At 41.2% G+C, this 12,829-nt stretch overlaps 1 protein-coding gene across 1 annotated transcript; it reads left to right on the forward strand.

The window, feature by feature from the left end:
- Positions 1–1,895: 1,895 nt before the first annotated feature.
- pde6c (phosphodiesterase 6C, cGMP-specific, cone, alpha prime) lies at positions 1,896–12,049 on the forward strand. The gene is made up of 22 exons (XM_048232475.1): positions 1,896–2,563; positions 4,270–4,422; positions 4,841–4,930; positions 5,210–5,350; positions 5,540–5,614; positions 6,356–6,420; positions 6,539–6,605; positions 6,743–6,790; positions 6,900–7,049; positions 7,288–7,431; positions 7,859–7,924; positions 8,058–8,204; positions 8,419–8,526; positions 8,883–8,992; positions 9,151–9,238; positions 9,550–9,650; positions 10,119–10,223; positions 10,312–10,375; positions 10,659–10,733; positions 10,976–11,059; positions 11,303–11,453; positions 11,733–12,049. The coding sequence occupies exons 1-22, from the start codon at positions 2,102–2,104 to the stop codon at positions 11,777–11,779; spliced, it is 2,541 nt and encodes an 846-aa protein (XP_048088432.1). The 5' UTR covers positions 1,896–2,101; the 3' UTR covers positions 11,780–12,049.
- Positions 12,050–12,829: the final 780 nt, after the last annotated feature.

The following is a 12,829-nucleotide window of genomic DNA, read 5'->3' on the forward strand; positions in this document are numbered from 1 at the left end:
AAACCTCTGATTTTCAAAGGGGCCTCACGGCCAACGCAAGGGTCGCCGTGAAATTCCTACCCTGATTATAACTGCAATAAAACACCAAAATGGTACACCAATTATACTGTAGTTTCAGAAGAATTTTTGTTTGACAATATTTGTTTCCTTTTGTTTATCAATTCCTGCGACCATGATACATTTTGAATATGAATTTATTCAGGACATACATGGACATACATTTCTATACGTTTGTATTGAGTTATTTTATCAATTACATATGCATTCACTGCAACAAATGCCAAAATTTGTGTTTTTATCAAATGTTCATTTCATTGAAATAAGACTCATCAAAACGTGGGATGGTCCAAGGCCTACAATAGAACATGTAATTTACAGATGAAACTCCACAACTCACTTCAATTCCACTAAAAGAATATGATCATTTTATTGTTTTTTAAAGAACATCTCAAAGATGTTGGTGCTGTTGTATTCAACAGGTACATATGGATACACTTGTCCGACTTTCAAAGAGTCACAAGTGACTTCAGCATTTGTCACCAGTTTCATCCACTAACACCTATTGCATCATCAAGGCAGGCTTTCCCGAGATGGTCGGTGGTGATGCGTCAATTCAACATCCCAAACTGCTGGCCTCTCTCGGTCTCTCTCTCTCACTCACACATAAAGAGTATGTTGGCACTCCACAGCAGTGGCACGGGCCGCCTGGCCTCTGTTCCAGCCAGGACTCCACCTCTCGTTCGTGGATCCCTGCGTAACGATGACGCTCGAGATCAGTATGACAGCAGGCTGGGGTGCCAGTGCCAGCACTTCTCACATGTCTCCTGGGACATTAGCAGGTGCCAGCCACTGCCTGCAGGGGGAGCTCCAGAGCCCTGGGTCATACCTGCCATATCTGCTGGCACCTACAGTAGCCTACCTGCTCTCAAACTAGCGCTTTCTCCAGTTTTGACAACAAAAATAATTCTTTAGAGACTTTGTTACAAAGTGGTCCCACAGGTTGTTTGTAGGTGGACCCTCATAACATTATATGGCAAGTGGTAATTTAGGTCTAATCTGGAGGTTTTCATTATGGGGAATTTATATTGTTCATTACTGCTGATAAATACTATCCTACATACAGTCTTTGCCCAGAATAACCTCTGGCTAATCAAGGTCCCCCCTCTTATAGTGGGAAAGCCATGGTCCAACAATACCCTCCTTAATCTTCTTTACCTGGAGTGAGGAGATACACCTTCTACCTTTTCATTTGCTATATCTGTTGTTCGGTGGCTGGATGGTTGCCTCCCTCCATGTCTTCAGAGACAGTGTGAAAAGATAATAATAGAACACTGTTTCCACCATGTCTTTTCCTGGAACTGTCCTTGCCATACTGGATGCTTGCCAGCTAAAGAGCCATTACACTGACAAAACCATTGAGCACAACTCTCCACATTTAGTTGTTTAGTTATGTTTTCCCTCCTGAAAGATTCACATGTCTATGTCTATACAGTGTTGTTTATGTTGCTTATGTTGTTGCAATCTATGTTGTTTAATAAGGTAGCTTAGTGCAAAATACCATGGATACTATGGAACACAACATGTTGCAGTGTAGGCCTAATATATGAGGCCTGAGTAGGGTACCACATCTATTGTGTGATGTGCCATTTTTTTCTTTTTAATCAAGTAACACTGTGTCACTTTTCCCCCGACATAGTATCTTAACCTCAGGTAGAAAACAACAGTAGGCTTGGCTTCTGATCGGATTGTCCACCATAAAATGATCAGCGTTGGGATTTGCAGGTTAAGAAAGCTTAGTTGGGGTTTAATGTCATGACGTCACATTAATTAGCGCTCCTCCCTGATCCTATCAGCTTGCTAAGCTACGGCGGTCTGCCTGCCTTGCCTGTTTGACAGTGGCATCAGAGATATCAGAGAAGAGAGTTGTCTGAGGCTTGTGTTTGTAGGAGAGCTGACGATGCCCAAAGGAGGAGGACGAGCCTGCTGAGCACCGACGTCCACTTTCCCTCTACTTTTTCCCCCCATGCAAGGGAGGCTTCTTTGAGGCCCCTGAAAAGAGACTCTCCGAATCAAAGAGCCGCCACACGTCAAACGTGCAACCATGGCAGACAAAGACAGCGTGGAGAAGTACCTGGAGAACAACCCTCAGTTCGCCAAGGAGTACTTTGACAAGAAGGTCCGGGCGGAGGTGATTACCGCCGCTTTTGCGCAGAACTTCAAGGCCGAAGGCTCGTTCGCTGAGGTTGCACAGATACAGGAGGCTGGGATCATCTTCGACCTGATTAAGACCATGCAGACCGAGACTGTGATGGAGAAGGCCATGCACACGGCGATCCAGAGACTATGCCTGCTGGTGAATGCAGACCGCTGCAGTTACTTCATCCTGAGGGGCCGAAACGGCATCCCTGAGCTTGCCACCAGCTTGTTCGACATCACCCCCACCTCCAAGTATGAAAACAATTTGGTGAACCCCAGTTCCGAAATTGTTTTCCCTACCGATATGGGTGTTGTTGGACATGTTACCACTACCAAAAAGCCAGCCAACATTCCTGATATCACGAAGGTGAGTTGTAGTTGGATAAACTTTGAGGCAATGATCAAGGTCATGGTACATGGGCTAACTTATTGTGCAGTGTTGCTGGACAACCATATAAATCGTTCCATGTGTTCTGATAGATGATCCCGATAATTTGTCTATTGATGATTATTTTTCTCAATATCAATGGGGACATGCCAGAACAGCAACATTCAGTAACATTGCACAGCACCATTCAAAAAGTAGCCTTGTGTATCGTGAGCTAAGACCTTACAGAAGATAAATATTAAGGGACTAACAATGCATCCATAGAAGTATCCTTATAGTGCACCACAATGTTGAGGTGACTATCATACCACCAGCTCAAAGGATTTCTGTGTAGATAATCTGATAGGACAAAAAAGAGCTTGTAAAAGGCACAGGATTCGACACAAACAATAGACCTCTAAAGAATCAGACTATTCTTTTAATGAACTGACATGTACTTAATTTAATCTTGAACCAACATAACCCCCAATGTCAGTTACTAAGAGAGCACAGGCATTAATGGGATCAGATGAGACAGATGACAGCATGATGGGCCAAATTCCATTCTCCTGCTACATCTTAAAGAGGCAGCTCTAGATTTTCTGCAAAGCAGCCCTGCTAAATCTGTCTGACAGCGAATCATACGATGGCATTAATTAACAAGCTGTATAACAGTGTTATAACACCAACAACTATCTATCTACAACAACTAATGTCTAAATATGTATACCAGATCAGGAGAACTTTAAACAGTTCACACTGTCTAGTATACACATGATCAAAATGGCATCAACGGCATTGAGTATCCTACTTTTAAAAATGTGTGAAAGATATAGGTCTGCACCATACAACGGTTTTGAACAAACATTTTCTACAAATAGCAATGTTACATTGGTTGTTTGGCAGCTCATTTGAAACAAGGGATTCAAGTGTATTTTGTCAAATTGATGCAAATTGATGCTGGTCCAAATTACCATACCTTTTTGAGAAAACACCTTACCGCTGACCTACAGAGCTACAGTGGGACAATGTGAAGTCCGGATGTAGGTTGAAAAGGTCTTCTGCAGCCATAAGGAAGTCAACGCATATGGGCAATTCCACGGAAAATTGACTTTTTGTGACATCCATAACGCTAGTGAAATGCCTTGGCATTTGTATGATGTGAATGATAAAATTCATTATTTGTGCATGTACATTCTTCAGCCAAAAATAGCAAATGCTCAAATTTCATGTAATCATTCACATCATACCATACCATCACATTTTATTGGCGTTATGGATGTTACAAAAAATAATCATTTTCCATGGAATTGCCCATATACAACAGGAACAAATACAAACGTCAAGGGCAGCGTCATCAGTGGGGTTTAAACATACTTAAGTAAGTTTCGGTTATGAAGCAAATGGCTCTCACTTACCCCAGAGTACAGGATTAAGCCAAAGGCAGGATGAGGAAGTCAGGGAGGGAGGAGGATGCTGAGTCAGAAGGCATGGAGGCCTGTGTACGGCCGTTTAAGGGAAAGGGGTTGGCTAAAAATCTATGGAAAGCAAAAAAAGGTTAAATAAATGTGTGATTTGTGTGTAATTGAGCTGACAAGACGTTCAGTATATCAGAAACGTTGGACATGGAGCCCATGCAAATTCCAATAGTTCCTCTTTTTATTTTTATTCATTGCATTAACATGATTGTTTCTCTTCTCCGTCAGAATCCAAAATTCAGTGACTTTGTTGACAAGCAGACGGGATACACAACCAAAAACATGCTCATCGCCCCAATCCTGCATGGCAAGGAAGTGCTGGGCGTCATCACAGCACTGAACAGGGTTGGTGCTACCGAATTCTCCAAGACAGATGAAGAGGTAGGTCACCTCTACTGGTCTGAATAACCGTAGCTCAGTACCAGCCCAGCCATTTCATGCTATATAAATAAATATATAAGGCAATTCCATGGAAAATTACATTTTTTGTAACATCCATAACACCAATAACATGTGATGGTATGGTATGATGTGAATGATTACATGAAATTTGAGCATTTTCTATTTTTGGCTGAAGAATGTACATGAGAAAAAATGCACAAAAAATGAATGTTATCATTCATATCATACAAATGCCAAGGCATTTCACTGGCGTTACGGATGTGACAAATAGTTAATTTTCCGTGGAATTGCCCTATACAGAAATAAAAAATTAAAATAAAAACAAATGATTTGCTAGTGCTTACTACCTGTGTATAAAACATATGCAGGAGATAACCTTTGATTTGCTGTTCTACAGTTCTTCACCAAATACATGAACTTTGTCTCCGTCATCGCTCTTCAGCATCATATCAACTACCAGTGGAATGTGGAATTACGAAAGGCCAATGTAAGCTGAAGTTCATTATGCTATATGCACAAAAATGACACATTCATAGCACTTAGTATTCTTTATTAACTCATTCTAACTAACAGAGTTGTCGTTTGTACATGTTTATGGTTATGCATGGTTATTACTATTATGAATATATATGTAGGCCTATATATATATATATATAGATGTGTGTGTGTGTGTGTGTGTGTGTGTATGTATATGTATATATGTCAATGTAATGTTATTGATGTTAATGTCAATGTAATGTTATTTGATTAATTTTGTTGCCTGTAGGTTCTTCTTCACTCGGCCAGCAAAGTCTTTGAAGAACTTACAGATATTGAGCGACAGTTCCACAAAGCCCTTTACACAGTGAGAGTCTGGCTGAACGCTGAGCGCTATTCTGTGGGTCTTTTGGACATGACCAAAGAGAAGGTACAGCTACCCAGATAAGAGACATTATGCTGGGAGTAAGTTACAAAGCATGTGGCATAGCCACATCATCCAGCAAGAACCATAATGATGCCTTATATTAGTTACAAAAGGATTGGGTTGTGTTAAATATCCCTTTGAGGTAAACAGCATGGCAGCCATGTTAAATATTGTGTTGTTGTGGTTTTGTAGGAGTTCTACGATGAATGGCCAGTGAAACTGGGAGATGTGGAACCATACAAAGGCCCCAAGACTCCAGATGGAAGGGTGAGCCCTCACACGTCTTACTTGTCTCCTGCTAAACACAATCTGGGTTGTTTAAGATCAGCACTACAGTAATTTCCTGTGTATTAGCAGTATTGTATATAAACCGCAGGACAGTGTTTTATGCAAGTTCAAAAAACCATATTAAAGGTTGTTTTAGCGATTGCAGGCCCAAACATAAATGATTACATTCATCTAATCTTTCCTAACGATCCACTAGCTGCCCGCCCCATAAGCAGGCCATCAAAAAAACACGTCTCTCTAGGCAGCCTAGGCTCTGAGATCTGCACACAAAAACAATTGCCACCAACAAGTGTTGCCAACCACTCAAAGGCAAAATAAAGTGTTTCAACCAATAACCGACGAGATTCAGGAAAGTTTCAATTGCACGGGAGGGAGGGGGAGGGAGTAGCGAGCTAGCTCTCTGTTTTTCTTTGAACGTCAACAGAAGTGACGTTACCCCGCCATTGCTGATACAACCTTTAATACCATATTAACTGCCTCCGTGTATTAACCTCGTAGTGTATTAACCCCGGCTAATAGTTGGGAAATTACTGTGCAGATTCAAAGTCAGCACTTGATGGTGCTTTACAACCTTGACTTTTGTCTGCACACTTGACATCAATTGTTTAACTCTGTGTTTCGAACTTTTGTTGATTGAGCAATAACTGTTTTTACAGTACTTAATGCAGCATTATAACAGTATAGAATGATAATTTCTGTTTTAACCTAATGCAATTACAGGAAGTGAACTTCTACAAAATCATTGACTATCTCTTAGAAGGCAAAGAGGAAATCAAAATCGTACCGTGAGTATCTACCCTCTAACAATTCTATATAGATGTACAAATATACATCTCGAGAACTTTTCCTGTCAGACCAGCATTGTGTTGATGCTCTTGTATGTTTTTTTTTTTTTTTTTTAAGGAATGTTACCCCAGACCACTGGGCACTAGTTAGTGGACTCCCCACCTATGTGGCTGAAAATGGCTTTGTGAGTTTGGCACAAGAGAAAAAAACACCCTAAACACATTTCTATTATTGACTTAAAGAATGGCAGAGGAAAATATTTCACTCGTATCTTCTGATGTTTGCATGATGTGTTGTTACTTTATTTTTCTTAAACTGTAGATTTGCAACATGATGAATGTCGCCGCAGATGATTACTTCACATTCCAGGTGGATATAACGGATCTTTGTTTTTTTCTCAAAATTTCTTATGGACCGACTTTTGCACCATTTTTACATGTCAACAATTTGTCATGTTGATTTAATTTCTCCATTTCAGAAAGAGGCCGTGGATGAAACAGGCTTCGTCATCAAGAATGTGCTGTCCCTGCCCATTGTCAACAAGAAAGAAGAAATCGTGGGTGTGGCGACCTTCTTCAACCGCAAAGACGGCAAACCATTCGACGAGCCTGACGAACAGATCACTGAGGTGGGTAGTGATGAAAAAGCAGAATGCACCACCCCGGGGCTCAACCCCTGGTCTACACCATACTCATACATTCTGTCAGCATGCACAAGCCAGCCTGAGTCTAATACAATTCTTGAGAAACATCCATGGTCAGCACATAGGCGTAAACTGGACTCATTTCTCTCTAAAAGGTCAGCCACAGCATTTGAAAACAACCATCGAATTTTGTTTTCGAGATTTCGTTTGTCGTCCTCTGCAGGCCCTCACCCAGTTCCTGGGCTGGTCTGTGTTGAACTGTGACACCTACGACAAGCTGAACCGCACCGAGTGGCGCATGGAGATCTACAAGGAGATGCTCATGTACCAGACCAAAGCCACAAATACAGATGTGCAGTCCATCCTAGTGAGTTCTGTGTCCAAGCGTCCACAGCCACGGTCCCCCACCACTGAGGAAGGGATTCAGAGCTGTATTCAAAGCTGCATTTGCTTGATATCTGAATATTTAGCACACACATACTAAAGCACTCCATAGCAATCTTATACCAATGTTATGCCATCACCTGTGGCTTAAGTAATCATCTAGAAGTGGGTTTATAATTTACACCCTCCCAGGGTCACCACTGACCAATAATGTGTCACTGTCAAGACAAGAACATCACCATACAGTAATGGAATACACAAATGGGCTCAGATTCAGGTCCGACCTGAGGCCATTTCCTGAACCCATTCCCAGTCTCTCTCCCACACCTGGCTGTCCTGTCAAATACAGGCTAAAATTCCCCAAAAATAGAACTTTTTTAAAAAAGTGATGACTATTGTTTGTCTTACAGAACACAGTGGAAAAGTTGGGCAGTACACCAGAGGAATGCGACCTGAAAGAGATGTACAAACTTCTGGTAATAAGCTGTGTGATCTCCCTGCTTCACATCTTGGCAAATGACAAAAAAATCTACCATTTACATATTCTGAGATCTTAAATTCTTAGATCTTAAACATTCATTTATTAATGTGTTTGTTTGTTTTGCACAGAGGTCCAACATCCCAGAGGCTAAAGATTGTAATATTTTGGATTTCGGCTTCAGTGACCTTCCTGTAACTGAGTTTGACCTTATTACGTTCGGCCTCCGCTGCTTCTTTGAGCTCAACGTGATTGAGAAATTCAAAGTGCCACCTGAGGTAAGTGGAAGAGGCTAAACAGAAACTTGGAATACAGAGCTGAGAATAACCCCTCAATAATTCTCTTTAATAATTCTTTAGCTCTTGTTTTCAAACATTCTCGTAGGGACATTCCCAAGTGGCCTCTCACTTTGCTCCGACCTCTGACTCCCGGTTGTGATCTTTTCTTTTTAAAACGTGCCATGTTATAGTAGGTTTCTTGTCCTTCTTTCAGATCCTCACTAAATGGATGTACACAGTAAGAAAAGGTTACCGTGACATCACTTACCACAACTGGAGACATGGCTTCAATGTAGGGCAGACCATGTTCTGTCTTCTGCAGGTGAGCTCCACCACCTAATTTATATGGCAAATGCCAAAGTGACAACCCTTTTATTTGTACTCTGTGATTCTAGCAAATGGCTAATATTTGTTGAACTTCAAAGCCAGTCAAATTAGATTCTCTCTCCTCTGCAAGGAGCAATAAGATGAATTTTGAAGAAAAAATGCAAAATCAAAATCACAGACTTTGTCTTTAACATAATTTAGATGTTGTTGACCTACACTGACTTGGGATAAACATTTGAACAGTGAAGTGGACTAGTGTTGCACTGGCAGTCCAATCATGTTTTGGATAAATCAGTTGGTGTTCCAAATATCCAAGTGACCTCTGCTGTGTACACCTTTACTGTCTGACAGACGGGAAAGCTGAGAAAGTACTACACTGATCTGGAAGCCTTTGCAATGGTGGCGGCTGCTTTCTGCCACGATATTGACCACAGAGGAACCAACAACTTGTACCAGACCAAGTGCGTGGTCACCGCTAGCCTCTACTTTCTAATCTGAAAGAGCCATAATGACAAAATACAGAAACTACGGAATTATAATACATTTATATTGTTTTCCTCTACTGCTACCCTGCATTCCCCTGAAGCATTGCACTGTTCTTATTCCCATTCTCCTGCAGGAGTGCATCTCCCTTGGCAAGGCTCCATACTTCCTCTATTCTTGAGAGGCACCATCTGGAGTACAGCAAGACCCTGATGGCTGACGACGTATGTGTGTGTGTGTGTGTGTCTGTCTGTCTGTGCAGAAATGGCAGACACCATTCTTAGTTGTTTGTTTAAGCTGTGGTTCCAGGGCATTTTTTTGCCATTGCCTCAAACCCATCGTCTACAAACTTGTGTGTACTCACTGCTTCCATAAAACACGTCTGCAACAAGAGAGAATGTTTCTGTGTGTATACGTGTGTGTGTGTGTGTGTGTGTGTGTAGTAATGTCAAATAATATTATAATGTCATAAATCTGTGTGCTTTGCAGCAAGTCAAGTCACTTTTATTTATATAGCACATTTTTGTATGCACAGACTGTGAACATCTTCCAGACCCTGCAGAAGCGTCAGTTTGAGACTGTGCAACATTTGCATGATGTCTGCATCATTGCCACTGATCTGGCTCTCTACTTCAAGTGAGCGCACTCATATTCTTGTTAATCCCCCTAGCATGCCCCTTTCCCCACTCAGATATATGGATAATCCCTATTGGTCACCTCCCTGCAAATGCAGGGTGGCATGAAGAATCTCCATTTGTCACCTTCCTGCCAATATAATGGCATGGAGAATGCCCAGTGGTCACCTCCCAGCCAATACAGTGACATGGAAATATATCTCCATTGGTCACCTCCTTGTGCAAATGCATAGAGAATATCAATTGGACACCTTACTACTTCTAATACAATTGCATGGTGAGTCCTCATTGGTCACCTTGCCCCTGCACAGAGAACCTGGCCTCCCCATCCAGTAGCATATAGCGTACCCATTGGTTATCTGGCTGTTAATCAGCTAGAATGGCGATTCTCTATTGATTGCTTGCACCTCTGTTGATTGTCTGTATTGAAGATGTCTGTGTTCACGATTGATATATCTATCCAATAAAGGAAGAGAACAATGTTCCAGAACATTGTCAACGCCACGGAAAACATGCCGGAGGAAGAAGCAAAGAACCACATCTCCAACAACCCCACCAGGAAGGAAATCATCATGTAAGCATCTGCACATAGTCACTGATATTCCTGTCCGCCATTCTGTGGTGTGATATTTTCTAAAGAGTATTTCTTGTCATGTGTCCAGGGCCATGATGATGACAGGATGTGACTTGTCAGCTATCACCAAGCCTTGGGAGGTGCAGAGTAAGGTATGCAGTGGGGCTAGGGTGAATTAGTGTATTTAGTTTCTTTCTATAGAAATACTTCACGATCGGAAACTAATTTGTATTTTATATTATTTAATTCATAACAGCAAACTAATTGCTATGATTTTCCCCCTGAATGTCCCGGTCACTTTGAATAAAAGCTGGAAATTGCTCACCCGTTGCCATTGCTTTACCTTTACCCTTTTGCAGAGAGCTCTCTGGCTGTTTGTATGGTCCTCTCACATCTCTCCTCTTGTCTTCTCGTCTACTTCCTGTTCCTCATTAGGTGGCTCTGATGGTGGCAGCTGAATTCTGGGAGCAAGGTGACTTGGAGAGAACTGTCCTTGAACAGGAGCCCATTGTGAGTGTCTTTAGCTCATGCTTATTTAATGTCTATCTATTAGTCTTTATATATTACTCAGTGTATATACACTGGTTATACCAATTCTAATTAGAATTCCTCACCAGAAACTTATCTTTGCCTCTTGTGAGCTCTGTAATAACATAAAAAAAGCAAAGATTGGTAAGGCTATGGAGGCCAGCAAACCAATATAACATAATTGCAATGTTGGAAGTACTTCAATACGCTGTCCTCCTCAACAGCCCATGATGGACAGGAACAAAGCTGCAGAGCTTCCCAAAATGCAGTGTGGTTTCATCAACTTTGTGTGCTCATTTGTGTACAAGGTAAGCACTTAGCCATTTTCTGTTTTTGTTTTCATTTTTGACATTTGAAGTTATAGGGACCAGGGAATTGTGTACCGTAAGTGCCCTGAAAAGGTAGTAAACACATACACACACACACACACACAAATGGGATCTCAAGGAATTGCAAGGCCATTTATATAGTTGAAAAAAATCATGGGTGAACACTTTCCAAGTTATGGTTAAAGGTGGGAAATTATAGGCTTTTCTGCTTTTGTTTCCCAGGAATTCTCCAGGTTTCACAAGGAAATCACACCCATGTTTGATGGCCTCAATAACAACCTCAAACACTGGAAGGAGCTTGCTGATGTTTACGATGCCAAGATGAAGGCCATCGAAGATGAGAAGAAGAAACTGGAAGAGGGGGACAAGAAAGGTCTGTCACCACTCGTTAGGAATCAAAATGAGAAATATAATGGTTACTATTAATTCAACGATCAGTGCAGGGATGCACTAATCTGATACTGATACTGACCGGACCAACCAAAGTCCAAGTATCATTATCGCTATCAGGACTGAAAAATCAGATCAGTGCATCCCTAGATCCATATGCAATGCATTGTTGGCAATACGTTCTCTTCAGTGTTTTGATTCTGGTTGAAGGGCATGAGGTAACATTTTGTCCTTGTCTGTGTATTTGTGTTGTGCTCTGCAGACGATGGTGGCGAGGGAGGAAAGTCCAAAACCTGCTCGGTCTCGTAAACTTCTGTCATCATGGCTGGCCGAGATGAGGTGGTGGTCAGGGAGCTTTTCAAGAGAGTCGGTCAAGGGATCAAACTTCTCTATAGTTTGAGGATAACAATTGTTATAACAATTGTTTATTTACTCCTCTGTTTCACATCACCTAATGCAGTGTTTCTCAAACTTTTTCAGACCAAGGACCACTTAACCAATACAAAACCTGGCAAAAAAAGCTAAAAACTAACAAAACAGTAGACCTACTTCAACAGTATATTACACAATGGGCCTACTCAGTGAACCACCTTGCTTATTGTCTTTGCAACTCGTCAAAATTATATTTTACTACGTCTGCTCGCGGACCACTTAGGATAGCTTGTGGACCACCAGTGGTCCCTGGACCACACTTTGAGAAACACTGATCTAATGCATCAACAATGCACATTTAGTTACTTGGTTTATAGGTAAAGCCCAGTGGCCAGTGGGTCTGTTGTGGAATTTCAAGTCATGTATAACAGAAAAGCATTTACCGAGCAGAGTTTTCCCAAGCAGCAATAGGGTACTGGTTATGTAAATCTTGAAAAAAAAAAATCAGTGCTTCCTTGATGTTTTGTTTTGTTATTTTGTTCTGATCTTTTTCAAAAGCAATCAAGAAATCTATAATCTTTGCAGGCTATCTATAATACTTTGCAGGCATCCATGTATTCAAACTTTTTTGCATCTTAGTGTTTTTGAGATCACACAATGTATCAAATATACTGTGTAGTCAGGTAGAAATGTTTGTTTCCAGTTCCCACAAGGCTTTGGTTTTAGGTGCCATTTGGTTTTGCCATTGTTTAACTGTCACTTTATTAATAAAATCACTAGATCTGTGACAATTTTGTTCACGGTGTAGTGATGAAAAACTGAATTTTCAGTATTTTACATTGGAGGTCTGGTCTCAGCTCAGAAATGCTAAACAGACATGTTTAGACAACAGAATGTTTTCATCCACTGGTCATATGGAGCACAAATTCAATAGACAGCATTGAAGTAGTTAAGTGTATTCAGCTAGGCTACAAACGCCACTGAATC

This window comes from Alosa alosa, chromosome 22 (genome assembly GCF_017589495.1).
Source record: "Alosa alosa isolate M-15738 ecotype Scorff River chromosome 22, AALO_Geno_1.1, whole genome shotgun sequence".
In the NCBI taxonomy this organism is placed as follows: domain Eukaryota; kingdom Metazoa; phylum Chordata; class Actinopteri; order Clupeiformes; family Clupeidae; genus Alosa; species Alosa alosa.

Coding starts and splice junctions, on each gene's coding strand:
- pde6c (XM_048232475.1), top strand. CDS start 2,102: ATGGCAGACAAAGACAGCGTGGAGAAGTACCTGGAGAACAACCCTCAG. Junction 7,432..7,858: donor CAGATGTGCAGTCCATCCTA/GTGAGTTCTGTG, acceptor TTTGTCTTACAG/AACACAGTGGAAAAGTTGGG. Junction 7,925..8,057: donor AAGAGATGTACAAACTTCTG/GTAATAAGCTGT, acceptor TGTTTTGCACAG/AGGTCCAACATCCCAGAGGC.